The 18,878-nt window shown below is 40.5% G+C and overlaps 1 protein-coding gene across 3 annotated transcripts in view; it reads left to right on the forward strand.

The window, feature by feature from the left end:
- The window catches only part of RNGTT (RNA guanylyltransferase and 5'-phosphatase), a 412,738-nt gene that overhangs the window by 336,756 nt on the left and 57,104 nt on the right, over positions 1 to 18,878 (forward strand). For all 3 annotated transcript variants that reach the window (XM_034766053.1, XM_034766055.1, XM_034766054.1), the window contains one exon: positions 13,870 to 13,936. In XM_034766053.1, the coding sequence (XP_034621944.1) occupies positions 13,870 to 13,936 (67 nt within the window). The remainder of the gene's footprint in view (positions 1 to 13,869; positions 13,937 to 18,878) is intronic.

The raw sequence follows: 18,878 nt of genomic DNA on the forward strand, positions 1-18,878 counted from the left end.
CTGTTCCTACTGAGTATATGAGTATATTGCTGTTGTCATCAAGTCTGTTTTTAAGTGTATCAGCATTTTCATTACAAATACCTTTTATTCAGGATTTGCTTTGTATAAAATGTAGCTTCTGACTAAAATGTGATGTAAACTTCAGGGAACAGTTTTTAGAACTTTTGAAAAAAGTGTTCAATAACATAAAAATATTGCATTCTTTGTGTATTCTTACAACAACAAAAAAGTAAAGTCTACGAAGATTTAGACTATAATGAATACTAATCCCTATTTTGTAGTTACTTGACATTTAAAATGTGCTTATGGTCAGAAAGTGATTCTTCTAAAATTTCATCCGTGTGTCACATATTTATTCTCAACTGGTTATATACCAGATTTTGCTCAATTTGGACTCAATCCTGCAAACACTTATGGATGTGCTTAACTTTTTGCTACCATTAGTAGGGATTATTCATGGTAGTAAAATTAAATATATGCATATGTATTGACAGAATTAGGGCCTACTTGTTAAAAAATGATGGTGAGCTCAATGTGGTTTCTGAAAATCAATTTCTAATTTCATGATTGTCCATATATATTTCACTCTGGCGTGCATGTCACTATATGCTTACAATCAGAATCTTTTGGGAAACAGTGTCTATTGGGGCTGCACTTATGCCCTGTATCAAGGGCATAAAGGGTAGAGCAGGCCCAACTTCCCCTCAGTTTCTTCTAACTAGCTGTGGCTGCATAACAGAGCCCCAGCAGTGTCTGCATCTCAATGAACTTTTTTCTAACCATTAATGTAGATGTTTCTATATAAGTAGTGTTAGTTAAGTTTAGTGTCATTCGGCTTGTCCATTGGCAATTCTTTGATAGTTGAGCTATTTTGTTTTTATTTTTGAAGGGAAGATTTTCCCCAGCACTACGGCATAGTCATATCCAATTCTAAATCTCCAGGATTTAAGAACTGCCCTTCCTGTGAGGTGACCGTCCCTCTTAATGATGGCCACACTAGATGCCTTTTCTGCCCAGGAAGGGTCATAACCCTAGGAAGTGCTCTATTTATAAGTCCTTTTTCAAAAGGTCTCAATCAGTGAAAGAGGCCTGCCTTATACTATTACCATTAGACCGCTCAATGTGGCCCATCCCCAATCCAAATGAGATGCTCCTCCGCCTCCCTTCAGACCACCTCCATTCAAGCCCGGAAGTGCCCAAGTTAACTCCCAATCTCTGACTTGTAAAAAGACTGCTACAATTGTGGACTCAGGTAAAAATGTTATATACAAAGAGAAAAAGGAGTATAGATCTGCTGGGAAGCACAAATCTCCACAGGTAGTCTCCCATCAAAAAGGCAGCTCAAATGACCTCACTATTCCCTAGTCCTATTCTATGAGGACTTTATGACCTGAATTTTGTATCACTAGAGTTTTGAGGGAGCATGATACCACACTTGGCACCATCTTGGGAGTCAAGATGTCTTGCCTTGGATACAGAGTCCACAGTACCAATCTCTACTTCAGCACCAATCCCTCCAACACCAGTCCCTTTGGTCCAATCCTTATGGCACCACTCACCTCAATGCTGACCACTTTGTTCCTGTTCACTGTGGCACCATTTACCCAAGTACAGCCTATTCCAGACACCAAGGTTTATGACACAGGCTTTCTCTGTACCAAAGACCTGTGTGGTACTGGGAGAGCTTCATGTGACAGAGAAGCCAGAAATATTTGCTGCTCTCCATGGTACTGAATATGCCCACCATAGAGAAGAATACCACCACTGCTGTGATACGGAGAGCCTCTCCAGTAGTGGCTGAGACTTTTGCTGTGGTGTATTCAAGCACTATGTTTAGGGTAGTCCCTCTTTGAACAAGAAACGTTCATTGTCCTTGTCTGATTCCCAACACAGGGTTGAGGGGTTCCCTGTAAGTTCCACAAAGGCTGCCTCATTTGAGCCTTATGGGGTGGATTGCTGGCTTCCTAAGTACCCAAGTCATATAGGTGTTACAGAGATAGGCATACGTCTCAGTACCCTCCTTACTGGCCCCCAGGCTCTTTTCCATGCAGCATTCACTCATAGCCTTATTGGAAGCCTTAGGTTGTCTCATGTCATCTGAGTCCCATGTCAGAACCTACTCCCTTGCACCTTACCAGGAAGCTAGTGTGTCTCAGTGGAAATCCACCCGCCTTATCAAGCAGAAGAATTTTCTAAAGAGGAGCACTCTCAGATTTATGATCAAACCATGCCAGCTGCCTGCTGTGTCCTCATTGTCCCCAGATGGGGCCGTGGTTCTATCTACACCATCTCATCCCAACAATTACAAGAACTTTCAAGGTTTGCTCAGACATAAACCTGTCTCTCTAGGAAGCCCGGTGGAGATAGTACAGGAGAGCTCTTCACAGACTTTTGAATATACTCCATACCTTCTTACCTGGTCATCTGATATTTCCCATCAATGAAGCCTTATTAGAGCCAGTAAAGCTTATCTGGTAGACTCCAGCATCAGTGAAACAGACCTCTAAGAAGGCAGATAAGTACCCGGAACCATCCACCATCTTAGAGTACCTGTACACTCTTCCAGTATCTGGCTTACTGGTGGTTGCAGTGGCTAATGAAAAAAACAGGTGGTAACCAAGAATGAAACCAAAATATAAAGATCTAAAGCAGCTTAATTTATTTGGAAGAAAGCCATTTGTTGGCTAACCTGTAATTTGGATTTGCTAATTACCAGGCTTTGTTAGCAAGATATGAGTTTATGAATTATCATAAATTGTTGGATTTTGTTGTTAAACTCCCACAGAAGTCCAAGGATGTTTCTGTATTAATGAAGGAAATGAAAAGCAGTTCAGCCTTCTTGCACCTTTTATTCCCTCAGTACAGGCATGAAGACACTTGGAGTAAATGCATATACTTAGGGGATAAGCCCAAAAGATTCCTATCTTGAGTGCTCAGAGCACACGCACACCAAGAGTGGAATATATATATGGAAAACACATCTGGAAAAACTGCAGGTACTGTAAGGTAAATAACCATATTTTGTCCTTTTCTACTTCATATCTATTCATAAAAATATAAAGACTCATAGACCTGAAGGGACCATCATGACTATTTAGTCTGACCTACTACACATTGTAGGCCAGAGAACCTCACCCACCCACTCCTGTAGTAGGCTGATAACGACTGGATGTGTTATTGAGTCTTTAAATATTGATTTAAAAACTTCATTACAGATAATCCACTATTTGCTCTAGTTCAAACCAACAAGGGACCCATGCCCCACAATGCAGAGGAAAGCAAAAAAAAACAGAATCTCTGTCAATCTGACTTGGGGGGAAATTCCTTCCAGACTCCAAATATGGTAATCAGTTAGATGCTGAGTGTGTGGGCAAGACCCACCAGCCATACTTCTGTGAAAGAATTCTCTATAGTAACTCAGAGTGCTCCCTATCTATTGTCTCCATCTCTGGGCACTGAAGATATTTGCTAATAGCAGTAACAGATGGGATTTGATAAGTCCCCAGCGTCTAGCAAAAATACTTATTAGTCCCTAATAGCATGACTTTGCACTATTACATTTCATCACATATCTATTACTCCAGTTTTCAAGGTCATCCAAATCTTCTTGTATGATAGTCTCGTCCTCTTCTGTATTGGCAGTACCTCACAACTTTGTGTCATCTGCAGATTTTATTAGCACATTCCTAATTTTTGTGCCAATGTCATTAATGAAAATATTAAATAAGATTGGTCCCAAGACTGATCCTTGAGGAACTCAACTAGTAACCTCCCTCCAGCCTGAGAGTTCCCCTTTCAGCATGACTCGGTGTAGTCTCCCCTTTAACCAGTTTGTTACCCACCTTTCAATTCTCATATTAATCCCCATCTTCTCCAATTTTACTAATAATTTCCCATGTGGACCTGTATCAAATGCCTTCCTGAAATCCAGGTAGATCAGATCTGCTGCATTTGCTTTGTCTAGTAAATCAATGATCTTCACAAAGAAAGAGATCAGGTTGTTCTGACAGTTTTTACCTTTTGTGAAACCATTTTGTATTTTATTCCCATTACCATTTACCTCTCCTTAACTAGTCTCTCTTTCAAAATTTATTCTAAGACCTTCCATACAATTGAGGTCAAACTAACAGGACTGTAGTTTTCCAGATCACTCTTTTCCCTTTCTTAAATATAGATATTGTATTTGCAATTCTCCAATGATAGGGTATGACCCCCGAATTTACAGATTCATTAAAATGACAATTTTATCGATGATGTATAAGGCAAAAGAGAATACATCATACTGTTTTGAAGTTAAATTAGGTCAGTTTGCAGGTAAACTAAACATTTTCTCAAGAGGAATAGATGTGTGTTCTAGTAAGGTACCATTTTTCAGTCACTTTTCTAACAGCTGTGCTCTTAAGTTTTAACATTCAAATGTGAAAGTAGCTCTATAATTCTCTATTGATTTTTAGCAGAGATTGTGCTGTGGTACTGTTACTAGGATAATTCATACAGTACCACTGATTTAAGAGGAGATAAAGTAGAGGAGATAATGTAATAGTGTTCTCCAGCTGGTATCAGGTATAGGTATCAGATGCTACTGAAGGTGATTTGAGGAAGGAATTGCATAACCTTGAAATTAGAAAGGAAGCCATAGAGCAAACTTTTAAAAGGGGTGTATTGGTAGTGGAGAACATGAAGGTGCACTTGTTGATAGCCATGTCTGCCAAAGGATGCAATTGTGATTAGTTTTCAGAGGCAAATGTTAATCATATTACTTAGTGGGTTGATTGGTTGTGATGTTTAGGAGGGGAGCAGCCTCTGCTCTTTATGCATGTTGCAATATATGGTATAAAAATACAGATATTCAAAGGAGTGAAAGTGCATCATCTTTAAGGGGAGCTGAAAGAAAGGAAATGTAATACCGAGTCTAGCATCCTAGCTTGACAGATGGTATATTCCCACAGGTCTCCTGGCCTGTGGTGGGGAGTCAGCCACCCCAGGAGTGGGGTGGCAGAGGTAGGGGGATGCGGGCCCGCCCAACTCCACCGCGTCCCAGCCCAGGGCCTCAACAGCAGAGGAGTGGTCCGCCACTGGGTCAGCAGGGATCCAACCACAACACGCTGACCTAGAAGCTGTCAGCCACGTAGCCAGACAGTCGTCGACTGCCCTGGGCTACTTCCTACCTCCCCGGGGTTTGGTACCTCTATAATCGGCAGATCGTCTGGCTCCTCTGAGTACACAGCGGATGGCAGTCCCAGCATCTCCTCTTCAGGCCCAGTGTTCTCTGGGGGTAGGGTGCTGCAAGGCGCAGGTTCAGCTCCAGGGTGCTGCAGCAGAGTGGAGGCGCCTCGCTCCTGCTCAACTGAGCTGCTGAGCCCTCCCTTTATACTTCCTGTCCCACCCTGGTAGTGATCCCTCACTCTCAAGTCCGGACAGAGGCCACGCTGCCTCACTACAATCATCAATAGACCTTCTCGGTAGATGAAAGCCAACCAGAAAATATTTTCACAAATAAATCTCAAAACTCTGATTGGCATAACAGATTTGTCAGGCTGAAGATGTAAATATTCTTGACCTGATCATTGCAAGTAAATCAAATGATAAAACTTTGAAATTGTGTGGATTCTAAAATTGTGCTTTTTCTTCACTGGTTTGTGCGCTCTCATGTGCACTCCCACCCTGTGTGTGTGTGTGTGTGTGTGTGTGTGTGTGTGTGTGTGTGTGTGTGTGTGTGTGTGTAAAATGATACCATGCTTGATCTTAGTAAAAAGACCAAGGAAGGACAATCTTTTGCATACTCCTATCTTTTTACTAAGATCAAGCATGGTATCATTTTAGAGTATTATATCATTTTATCTTCTGTATGGGGAGTATATTCTACCTAGATGGACTCTTCAATAGATATTTTCTCTGTTTTAATTTATCTTGTTCTATAATACACATCACAGAGCTTCTTATAAAAAAGCTACTACATTTGGGTACAGATGCTCAAGTGCCATTTTCGTATTTATTTAAGGCCCTCTATCCCCAGTTTTAATGATGAGTTGGTGGATACAAGAATCAGCCCCACAGTACTTTCAGGATTTTGAAAGAAGGACTGACATTTAAATCTTTCACTGTAAGCTGTGCATCCGTAAATATGCAGGTTACATTATAGACTAGCAGAAATGTTAGTGTTGTAGCCTAGGTTTTTTGCTTTTTGTATCCTGCTATAATACATCTAAAGCAAATCACCACTTGAAATGATTGCTCTGTTTGGTTGTATTCATCTTTTTTTCTGCTCTAACATCTTAAAAGATACTGTATTCAATAATAACTTGTATACTGCTTGCTTGCAATACATGATGTGTCTAGATGTTGCAGTGTGTACTAATATAATAGTGCAGAGGAAGAAAAGCATCGTTACAAGATAACAGAATTAAAACCTTGTACAGTAATTTGTTCAGAACAAATGTAGATGTTTTAACAGTCACTTTATGTTAGCACTGAAATCTATCAAAAAGAAACATACGTAGTATGAAATTAACCCTGTTTCTGATTTGGTTTAGAGGCAATAAAATAGAGGCAAAAAACAATAGGCTAACTTACATTTTTCCTTTCTGAAATATTAAATCATTAAGGCAAGATGTTCTCCTATAAAGTGTTTTCCTTGTAATTTGAAAAAACCCAGAGTTTTTATTTCTTTGAACTTAGGCTTTTTTTGCTTTGTGTAGTTGTCTCTCAAGTTAAAATCATGTCGGTGTTCTGCTTCTGTCACTTGTATATGCATGTATGTAGGTACCTAACTCATTCATCTTATATGCTTGGTGTGTGGCAGGATGTTCTGAACTTAAGAAATGAGTGAGTGTTTTTCAGATTTTTCACCTCAACATGAAAATATTGCCTTTAGAGACATCACTGAGACTTTTTGTCTCTAAGGCCTGGTCTAGACCACAAAGATAGGTCAACATAAGCTGCTTTGCTTCAACCTAGCTGTGCATGTGTCTTCACATAAAGTTGTCTCCCACCTGTAGCCCATAGGGCTAACTGCCTTTAATTATATTCACTGCCTTGCCTTCATTATATTTTGTCTTTATTATATTCAGTAGTAAATGCAAGGAACCTATATGTATTGCTAAATGTATCAATACATTATTGTAAATATAGAAGACCTCCTACCATGTGACTGTTGCAACCATATTCATCAGGGTTCCCAACTATATAGTAATTTTAATAATACTGGGCCTGATCTTGGGACAAGAACCTATCAACCCTAAAATAATAACTGGGAATTGATAAGTAATCAATATCATTAATAGTTACATAATACATAATCATCCATCAGACTACACTCCATTACTCTGGCATAGTAACCACCTCCCGGAGCAGCATTGACCCACGGTCAATGTATAGAGGTCGATGCAGTGCGAGTGTAGATGCTGCATTACTTTATATCAACACTAACAGTCCTCCAACAGCTGTCCTACAGTGCTGGACACTGACTGCTGTGGTCACAACTGTGAGCTCCACTGCTCAGGATAACTGTTACGTTCCCTTCTGGTGTTATCTGGACTGTGACCTGCTAGGTCACTCCAATCCTTGACTCCGGGAGCCAGCCTTACCTTGCTCTGCTGTGAGAACCCCCACTCCTGGGCTGTTCACACACAGCCTCTGGCATGTAAGCTGCTCCTTGGATTGTGGAACCAAATGACACTAGCCAATATCTCCGGTTCCAGACACAACCCTAGGAACCTCCAACTTGCAGTGTCCAGTTATGCCCGCTGGATGCTGCAAGCTTATATGAGTTTGTCAATTTAACAAAGAAATTGATATGTACCAGGCTTGTTGTCCCAAGGGCAGTCTCTGACACGCTTCAAACCAAACGCACTGCTTCAGGTAGAATAAACAAACAAATGTATTAACTACAAAGGATAGATTTTTAAGTGATTATAAACCAAAGCATAACAAATCAGATTTGGTCAAATGAAATAAAAGTAAAACACATTCTAAGCTGATATTAGCACCTTCAATGTCCTTACAAACTTAGATGCTTCTCACCACAGGCTGGCTGGTTGCTCTTCGGCCAGACTCTCCCCTTTGATCAGCGCTTCAGTCTTGGTGTGATATCTGTAGATGTAGGTGGGAGAGAGAGAGCATGGCAAATGTCTCTCCCTTTTATCATGTCCTTTCTTCCCTCTTGGCTTTGTGCCCCACCCCCTCCCTTCAGAGTCAGGTGAGCATTACCTCATTGCAGTTCCAAACTAACCAAAGGAAGGGGGTGACTCCCTTGAGAATCTAACAGATTCTTTTGTTGCTGCTTAGGCCAGCGCCCTTTGTTCCTGTGAGGCTGGGCTGGGTTTGTCCCATACCTGTCCTGATAAGGTGTGAACTGCCTCTCTGCTCTTGGAGAGTTTTTGCCTGGGCTTGCTTTAAGCCATGACGATACATTTTCAGCCTCATAACTATATACATGAAATTATAACCTATAACATTACTATAACAACCATGCTCAGTGCATCATGAACCTTCCGAAGACACCCAACATGACAAACTTTGCATTGGCTACCACACAATCATTTTATAAAGATGAACATGGGGTGCAGGGTGTTCTACAGGGGTACAGAGCGTCACAGTCACATAGACCAGAAGTCCTCCCTCCCCCCACTTAAAACCCCCACCAATTTGTGAATGCCTTTTTCTAGTTGGCCAGCTTGGTGAGAATACCTCTATCTGCTCTCTATTGTGCACAACTGACCGGCTGACCAGACATGCTACTACCTGTAGTAGACAGTAGATATTGGATCTCCTGGACCTGTGGGGAGAAGAGGCTGTGCAGGCACAACTTCAAACCAGTGATAGAAATGTTGACATATACAAGCAGATTGCTCAGGGTAAGCAGTAGAAGGGATATGACAGATACCAGCAGCAGTGCGGCCTGAAAGCCAAAGAACTGCAGCAGGCATACCAGAAGGCCAGAGAGATCAACAGTGAGCTGCATGCCATACTCAGCAGAGATGCCATCACCCCACACACCACTGTGGATATCTCTGCGAAGCCTGAGTCATAGGCCCCTGTCATGAATGACAAGGAGGAGGTGCTGAAGGAGGAAGCGGAGGATGAGGATGGGGACAGACATCCATGGGATCCAGCTGTGCAATAAGCCAGGACCTGTTTTTGACTCCACCCCATTCCTGCCAGTCCCACCAGTCAAGCACAGCTAAGCCCAATGAAGGGGAAAGAACCTTGGGTAAGTGTGTAAATAAATTTTTCATTACAGGGATGGCACCCCCAAATTAGCAGGACACAGCTATTTACTTCTCATTAGTTTACTCATACTAGAAGATGTAGTGGTACAACAAAGAGAGGTAGAGTTGCTCTCTGCTTTTTCATTTCCACTCTAGGGTTAGGTAGGGGGAGGGCATGTGGAGCAGATTTTTTTATGTACACAGGTATGTCCCTTGAATCCTGCTGCGAGTTCTCTATGAAAAGTTCATGGAACTACACTACATTCCTCTGCTGAAGGTTTCTAGGGATGGCAGCCTTATTTCTCCATCCGAGGTAGGATACTTTCCCATGCCAGGTGGCAAAAGGGCCCAGGTGGCTTTGGGACACCAGCAGCAGCAGCTGTGCTCTCTCTGCGTTTGTTACCCTCAGGAGTTGAGATATCAGCTACCACTACAACCACCACCACCTGTGGAAATTGGTGGCAGAATTCAGTGCCATTGCCCTATACTCAGCTTCATGCAACCAAGCAATTCCCTCCTAATTTCCCTCACCCCTGGTGGGTCATATTATGGCTTGAGCTGAGAGCAGGAGAAGTGTCAATCAGCTTGTCTTGTTTAACATTTAGGAGGCAAGGGAAGGGGCAAGTTCTGAATCTTAAGTTTTGCTTTCTGTTCCTACTGTACTGACAATGGTAGCTTTGTGTGTTTTATCTCTAGCTGTGGCTGTTGTGGCCTTGATGGCAACCCCCTCCATACCAGCAGAACTACTGACCCAAATAAGGAGGAGGAAAAAAAGAGGACACGCGAGAACATGCTCTGTAAGATCCTTCAAGCCAGTGCTGCATCAGACCTTGACCAGAAGGCCTGGAGAGTGAATGTTGCAGATTGTATGGAGAAGGTCAGAGCAGACAGGAAAAAGATGCAGCAGGAAAAGGAAAGAGAAATGCACCAGGACATAATGAGGCTTCTCCAGCAGCAAACTCAGATGCTGCAAACTCTTGTGGACCTCCAGGCTCAACTCTGATTGCAGTGTGAAACTTAGTGCCTCCCTACACTCCCCTTATCCCTCCCCCAGCATTCCTCATTGCCTCAGGGCCGGCATAGCTACCCCTACCACTCCACACTGGACATCCATAGCTTCACCTACGCTGACCTGAAAGCCACGGCTGATGTATGTTGTTGCTACAATGGACATCAATGTTCTGTCCTCTGGGTTACTTATTAAGGTTCCTAAAAAATTTTAAGGTAAAATGTATTTACTTTTAAGTTCTTCAGATGATTTTTGGATCTGTTTTTGTTAGTGAATAAACCACTTTTGTTTTGAAAGTTATTCATCTTTATTTTACAACACATGATGTATAGTGCCTTCTCGCAGTGAAAGTAGTGGTCTTGTACACTCACTATCCATTGGATCAGTGCCAAATATAGTCATCATAAATGTACAGCAACCCTCCAACATTAACAGCTGCACTGTCATTGATATATGCACAGATGTGCATCAAGCACTACTCAATTCCTAATAGGCCCCAAAGCTGCTGCACAGGGTTGAACACAGTACACCTCAGCATATTATTGTGGCTTGCTGTTAAAGTGCTCTTTCAAAGCCGCCCTAAGCCATATAACTCCTTGTTGAGTTTATCTGATAGCCCTGGTGTCTGGCTGTTCAAACTCAGCAGACAGCCACTCCACTTCCACTGCAACTTTCCCCCATTTGTTTCACAAATATTATGCAGGACACAACAGGAAGCTATAACAACTGGGATATGTTTCACACTGCTATCCAATCTGGTGAGTAAACAATGTCAGCACCCTTTCAATCCACCAAAAGCACACGCAGCTGTCATTCTGCACCTGTTGAGCCTGTAGTTGAATCTTTCCTTGCTGTTGTCAAGGTGAACGGTGTATGGCTTCATTATGCAGGGGAGTAAAGGGTAGGCTGGGTCCCCCAGGATCACTATTGGCATTTCAACGTTGCTAATGGTAATCTGCTGGTCAGAAAGAAGGTCCCTGCTTGTAGCTTTCTGAACAATCTGGTGATTGTAATCTTAAAGATACGAGTGTCATGCACCTTCCCTGACCTGCCAACATTGATGTCAGTGAAGTGTCCTGGGTGATTCACCAGCACTTGGATAACCATGGACAAGTAGCTTCTGTAAGAGATGTCAGACAGCAACACGTCCCATGCAGGTTTGTGGGAAACTGAAAATAGTTGTGAATATTATGGGATGGAGAACACTGCATTATGGGAAGTTGATCCCGTACTCCCAATACCACTGCATGAGTCGTTTCTGCCTCACCACGCATTGCCAAAACTACCCAAAACACAGTGCGCTGAACGGTGGTGGATTGTACACTGAATACCTATCGATGATGCACTGCATTGTGCATCGACACAAGCACTCCTGGTGAGTATGTGCTGCACTGATGCAAGGAGAAAAGTATGCATGAGCATAAATGATATACTAACTGCAGTGGCTATATGCCAGTATAACTTGAATTAGCAAAAACTTGTGGTGTAGACACGACCTTAGAAGGAGAAACTTGGAAACTAAAGAACCCAAGGGTGTGACCTTTTTCCAGCAAGGGAGAATTAAAAGAAACTTTCCTTTTCCTAACAAATCCTTCTAGAACCCAGGAGCTACTCTTGTAGAATATTAATGTGTATACCATATTAAATTGATTTACTAAGTTTAACTACAGAATGTTTGTTTCCTCATAGCTTAGATGCATGTAGTTGACAAAGGAAAGACACAAGGGAATTAAAAAAAAATCAAAAGGAGAAATAAGATCTTTAAGCCAATATAATGGTTATTTAGTTTATATTTAATACAATTGAACAAAATTGGAGATTAAATTTTTGGGACATGACTTAATTATTTTTTTTAGCTAGCACTAAAGTTATGTTCCTTTAGCCATATTAATCCACTAAATCAAATGCTTCTAAGATATCTACAGAGGCAGTATAACATTCCCTAGACAAAAGCTTATTATTTACAAGATTAAACAAAGAGGTGATTGTTGATTTTTTTTTTCATCTCATGGCAATTGATTCTGAATTAAGGCAGTATGAGAATATAGATAAAAAGCTGATAAGGAATGAAACACTTTTCAAGCAAAGTAGTTAATATTGACAGAGTGGTAATAACCTTGTGATTCTGTGTCATCAGTCTCAATAAATAAGGCACGCGCGTACACCATGTTTTACAGATGTTGGAACAAACTAGTATTAGTAAAATAAAATATGTAGATAGGGCTGTTAAACTGCAGTTTATTCCAACAAGCCTTTTACTACACTTGGTTATATTGGATGTTTCTTTAGAAAGGTCAATCATGAGCTTCTGTAGACGTTCACTAATACCTATTGAAAGAATCATAAAGACTCACACCTGCAATGGTTCTGCATTTCTGGTGTGGAGAAAATAGCAGTGTAATATAGACACAGCTACTTCCCATCACTTTATAAAACATATTTTTCCCTTTTCTGTAGCCTTTATTGAAACCGCTTATATGTGTATCTTATTCTGAAATGACAAGTGCTGAAATAGTATCTTTTTGAAATTCCTTTAAAACACATTTTGCTGCTGTTGTGTAGCTCTTCCAAAACATAGTGATATCCCCTGAACCCTTATCATGGGAAGTATTTCCCTTTTTTGCTTACTACTAATCCTTCAGGCACCACTACCTAACTACTCTTCTGACAAGCCCCCGATGCTTTTATTTTAATTTTAGAAATGGTTAAATATTTACTAAATGTGCCTCTCTCTCCTTGGAACCATTTGACCAGCACACTAGATTTTTCACGTTGGAGACCTACATTCCAAACTTGATTTTTCACAACTGAATATGACCCAATAGTGTGAGTGGTACAGTACTCCGTTGCCTTCAGGTGTCTGCTTTTCTTTGAGGGCATCTGTACACTTGTATTTCAGGGAATTGCACCACCTGGCACTCGGAGCTCCAGAACTTCTTAGTAACATTGGCCTCTTGTGGTCCTGTGTAGCATCTGTCCTTGCTTCAGGAATCAAAATTATTTTGTTTTCGGGGGTACACAAACTTTTAGGAACCATTTTACCCTATTTTTAGCTAAACTTTTGGTGCTATATGGTGGCTTAAAATTTTAATCAGAATCTCTTGAAATGATTTTGAGCAATGTATGGTATGTTAATTATTTGTTAAGCCATTATATGACAGCAGAGATTCTTTCAGATTTTCTGTTATTGCATTGTGATAAGTCACTTTGGTTCATTTCAGTTATATCACTTTATATAATGTTACAGTTGCATGTCTGATACTATTTTAAATCTATTAGACTTGCTGCTTTGAATGGTGAATCTGTTTGTCTTTGTTTTAAAGTTGCAATTTTGTTGATTCTATTACTCTAAAGAGCCATACTAGATGGAAATGATGTATGCCCTGCCACTCTTGCATGTGGCCAGGCACCAAAGGTATTGTGAAATGACTTTATTGGAGCGCTTCTTACAGAAGGAATATAAATTACTAATTCACAAGTTATGTTGCTCTATCTTTAATGTGTGTCCTTTCTCTTTAATTTATCCTTCAAACTGTTAACTTCTATTTTATCTCATTTTCAGTAGCAGTTCTGCAGTATGACCATAAAGATGGTTACAGTGACATGTGTTTAGTTACAAACAATGTTTTAAATGATGTTTTCTTTTTTTAGATTACTTACCCAGAATGTTGGTCTTCTTTATGTTGGAAGTTTTGACAGACCTTTTGCACAAATTAAGGTACGACTTTTGGTTTACTTGAAAGTTATTAAACACTTGTATGATTATACACTTGATATTTCAAAATACTTTTGAAGGAATCAATATAATTTCAAGAAAAATAAATGAAAAATAATGTAATTTGCTTGTTTTTTTTTTCTGGGGTTAGTTCCAAAGACATTTATATATTTAGCTGTCAGAGAAGTTCAGTGTTTTCTTGCATCATGTTTTGATTACTTTTGATTCTGGGTTAATTACCAGAAACAAAATGTTCATTTTTTTTAGGTTACTTGTCAGTGACATTTCAGAACAAAACCACCTTCTGAACTTCTTAATCTTTCAAGTCATTTTTGACAGGGAGGACATTACAGTGGAAACTACAGATTATTTCCACGCCATTATTACACTTTATTGTAACGGATTGTACAGTTTCTGAAAAGTCTTTTATGACTTAATGATCATATTATCAGCTAAACTATAGTTTTACTGATTTGCCAAAGAATCATTGCTGTGTCCCTTATTTCATTATTCCAAATGGAAAACTGTCTTTGATCCTGTCAGCACCAAAAGTGTCATTGCTATTCACAAACATTCTATATTTAATGTAAGTAGTGTCAGACAAAATGTTTAATTAAAATATGATGCAGTTTAGTTAAACATATTTATAAACCATTCTCCAGTCAAACTACCAAGTGCTATGTTAAAGCAGTGTAAAATGTCTGATTGAAACATACAAAAGCAAGACAATTTAGGCAAAATATTTGGGCTTGTTCCTTAAGTCAGACAACTAAAAGACTTTTTTTAGGTTAGTAGTACATAGTAATGGTCAATGTTTAGTTCTGATTTGATTCTTAAAGCCTGATCCTGCAATCTTTGTGCAGGTAAAATTCCCATTTAAGTCAGAGACGGAATGTGTATGGTTATAGAATCATAAAATCGAGGTCACCTAGACCAGCCCCTGTTCTGTGGAAGGACCAAGTAAGCCTATATCATCCCTGGCAGATGTTTAATCTGTTCTTTAAAACTCCAGCGATGTTGATTCCACAACCTCCCTTGGAAGCCTATTCCAGTCTTTAACTATCCTTATAGTTAGAAAGTTTTTCCTAATATCTCACCTAAATCTCCCTTGCTACAGATTAAGCCCATTACTTTTTGTCCTGCCTTCAGTGGACATGAAGAACGATTGATCGCCATCTCCTTTATAACATCCCTTAATATATTTGAAGACTGTTATCAGGTCTCCCCTCAGTTTTCTTTTCTCAAGACTAACCATACCCAATTTTTTTAACCTTTCCTAGTAAGTCAGATTCTCTAAACATTTTATCATTTTTGTTGCTCTCCTGTGGACTCTACAGTTTGTCCAAATCTTTCCCAGAGTGTGGACCCAGAATTGGATGCTTTACTCCAGCTGAGGCTTCACCAGTGCTGAGTAGAGTGGGACAGTTACCTCCCATGTCTTACATATGACACTCCTGTTAAGGCACCCCAGAATGATATTTGCCTTTTTTGCAACTGCATCACATTGTTGACTCATGTTCAATTTGCCGTACACTATAATCCCCAAGATCCTTGTCAGCAGTACTACCACCTACCCAGTCATTCCCCTTTTGGTAGTTTTGCATTTTATTTTTTCTTCCTAAGTGAGGTACTTTGCACTTGTATGTACTGAATTTAATTTTATTGACTTCAGACCAATTCTGTAATTTGTCAAGATCATTATGAATTCTAATCCTGTCCTCCAAAGTGCTTGCAACTTATCCCAGGTCGGTGTCATCTGCATATGTTCCACTCCATTATCCAAATCATGAATGAAATTATTGAATAATACCAGACCTAAGATTGACCCCTGCAGGACTCCGTTAGATATGCTCTTCTCAGTTTGTCTGCGAACCATTGATAACTACTTTTTGAGTAAGGTCTTTAACCAGTTGGGCACCCACCTTCTAGTAGTCCACATATCCCTCACAGGCTGCTGGGTCTCTGTGATATTTTGTTGGTTTAATAGTTTCTTTAGCAAGTTAAAATGGGAAATAAAGTATGTGGAAGATTTCTTTACTGAAAAGGCCTTATCTTCTGCCATATTAAATGTAAGTTATGGAAGCTTGCCATCTTTTGTATGTGTGGTCAGATGTTGGCTGCGTGTATGTTCATTCAGTGTACTGCCCCAGCTCTGTGGAGATAGCAGACCTCAATTAACTGTCCAATAAATCCACAGACTTGGGTTTCAGCGAAGGCACCCAGCCAGGTTTATTTTCAACAAAGCACGGTAATAGCACCTGTCAGACTCTACGAGGATACTAAGCCATATATGCTCGTGACAATGGACACAGCTCAGTCAGTGGTGGGACTTTCCACTGCTCCCTAAGCTGGCCAAAGATACTCCCTCTGAGATACCTCTTTATACCCCGATACAAACAAGTTAGTACTGTCCCTTTCACATAGTTAGTTACTGCCCCCTGACATCGCTAGTTATCACCCATCATCTTGTACATGTTGGTTCGATTAAAACATCTCTGTTACGTACTTTCATCCTAACCGTATCTTTTAACAGGGGTCAATATGTTCCTATTATCCTTGGAAAATATTTTTTTGTACCATCCTTAATATCGGGATGTTCTGGTACCACTTAATATCGAAATGTGTTTGTGTAAGCACACTCTGTAACTAGCACTTCTTAAAAATGTATATTTCCGCAATATCAGCCCTATTCTTGCCAAATTCTGTAAGCAGGTCCTGCCTCATACCAGGCCTCTTAATACAAGGGCTTATGTCTCAAGCTCTCTTCGTACTACAGTATGTAAGCAACCTTACAAGCTGGAATATGTTGGCTAAGGCTATTATCCAATGTTATCTTATTTGGTATTCATAGAAATGTGTATGTTTGCAGCAGATGGGTACACAACCTGATGTAAAGAAATATCATTATGATGGATTAGTTAAAATCTTTCATCTATATTTATCAATTACTCATTATAGCAGCATTTAAAGAAAGGAGGAGCTGTCTGCTGCTCCCAAATCAAGCTTTGTTGTCCCAAGTCACTACATTTTTAAGTTCATTATAAAATTGTTTCCAGGTCGCCAAGACAAGGGTAAATATTAGCATTTTTTTAATTTTACTTTGTTCTGCGATCACACTAAAATACAATATTGAATTTCAAAGGATACCTCTGCATATGCTACAATGTACTGTATCTTATAAATTCATGAAGAGAGCACAAATTCTGAGAGAAAATCAAGAAACTTCAGGAAGAAATTTGAACAGTACCATGTATTCCAGGTGATTCCATCCCAATTACTGTAGTATGGAAGTACTCTAGGGGCTTGTCTCCACTTACCGGGAGATTGACGCGGGGTGATCGATCCACCAGGGGTCGATTTAGCGGGTCTAGTGAAGACCCACTAAATTGACCGCCAAGCGCTCTCCCATTGACTCCGGTACTCCACTGGAACAAGAAGCATAAGGTAAGTCAACAGGACAGTTTCTCCCATCGACCCAGCACGGTGTAGACACCGCAATAAGTCGACCTAAGGTACGTCGACTCCAGCTACATTATTCATGCAGCTGGAGTTGCGTAACTTAGGTCAACTTAGCCCTGTAGTATAGACCTGCCCTAGCAGATGACCATTTATCTTTTTCCAGAAATCATGTCTGCTTTTCAAGAAATGAAAGAATTAATCTATTTAGATTTATTTACCTTTTGAGTTAACAAAAGCCTCTCCTCCACCCCCAGTTATTCTTTATCTGTACAGATTCTTGTTTCAGTGGTGGTGTAGCTGTATTGATCCCAGGATATTGGAGAGGCTGGGTGAGGAAATATCTTTTATTGGATCTGTTTGGTTTCTAGAATCTTTAACAGCCAATGGAGAAAGTTCCCTCTTTTCTTCCAGTTTCCCCACCAACCACTAAAATGCTTCCCTGTGACACACATGACCAGTGTCCCACTTATTCATTTTGAAGTATGATTCTCTCTGAGAAGGTGTAGATTGTGACCTGCATCCCTGCCACTTATCAAATTACACAGTTCAAGGAAGAAAAAGTATAAAAAGAAAAATAAGGAAAAGTGTGTGTTATCTTATACCTGACAATGGCCCTCTGTAATTTGAAAAACCAATGCGTGGTTTGTTACAAACTTGTCTTGCCCCTTTATATGCCTTATTCCAAGAAAAGAGAAATTAGAATGTGCTCATAAAATTCTTTGCATTCTTTTATTAGAGATAAAGTCCTTTAGGATCCTTTTACTTTGTTATTGATTTTCTAAGGACTGCTTCCTACATCAAGGTCTAACGAAGAACATCTTTCTCTCTTTGAGCCTTAACTTGATCCTCTGAAGATTGTGATTACCCTATTCATAGCTCTGGGATTCTTTTTTTCCTCAAGATTTTCTGTGTGGTGATGTCCTTAGCCTGCAGAATGTGTGAGCTGATGATGTTACGATGCTATCTTTCTTTCATTAATACAAGTGACTCATAAGATGGTTCCCTTCTTTGGTCTGAATGACTTATCCTTTTTTATCTTAATCAAGAGATTCCCCTTCTTATCTTTAGTCTGACATCCATTTAGTGGTGCTGGAACAATCTGTGTAGTGGGAATGCTGAGAGCTGTTGAAGCAAACTGTAAACCCTATATATGATGGAAACCACTTCAAGCTGGAGGTGCCACCCCCAGCAGCCCTAGTTCCAGCACTTATGCATCCATTGAAAGGAAGTCATGATCTATAGATATTAGATCAGGGGTCAGCAACGTTGGCACACGGCTCACCAGGGTAAGCACTCTGGTGGGCTGGGCCAGTTTTATTTACCTGCTGACGCGGCAGATTCGGCCAATCGCAGCCCCCACTGGCCGCGGTTCGCCGTCCCAGGCCAATGGGGGCAGCGAGAAGCCACGGCCAGCACATCGCTCGCCCGCGCCGCTTCTCGCCGCCCCCATTGGCCCGGGACGGCAAACCGCGGACAGTGGGGTCCG

The sequence above is a fragment of the Trachemys scripta genome, chromosome 3 (genome assembly GCF_013100865.1).
Source record: "Trachemys scripta elegans isolate TJP31775 chromosome 3, CAS_Tse_1.0, whole genome shotgun sequence".
NCBI lineage: Eukaryota > Metazoa > Chordata > Testudines > Emydidae > Trachemys > Trachemys scripta.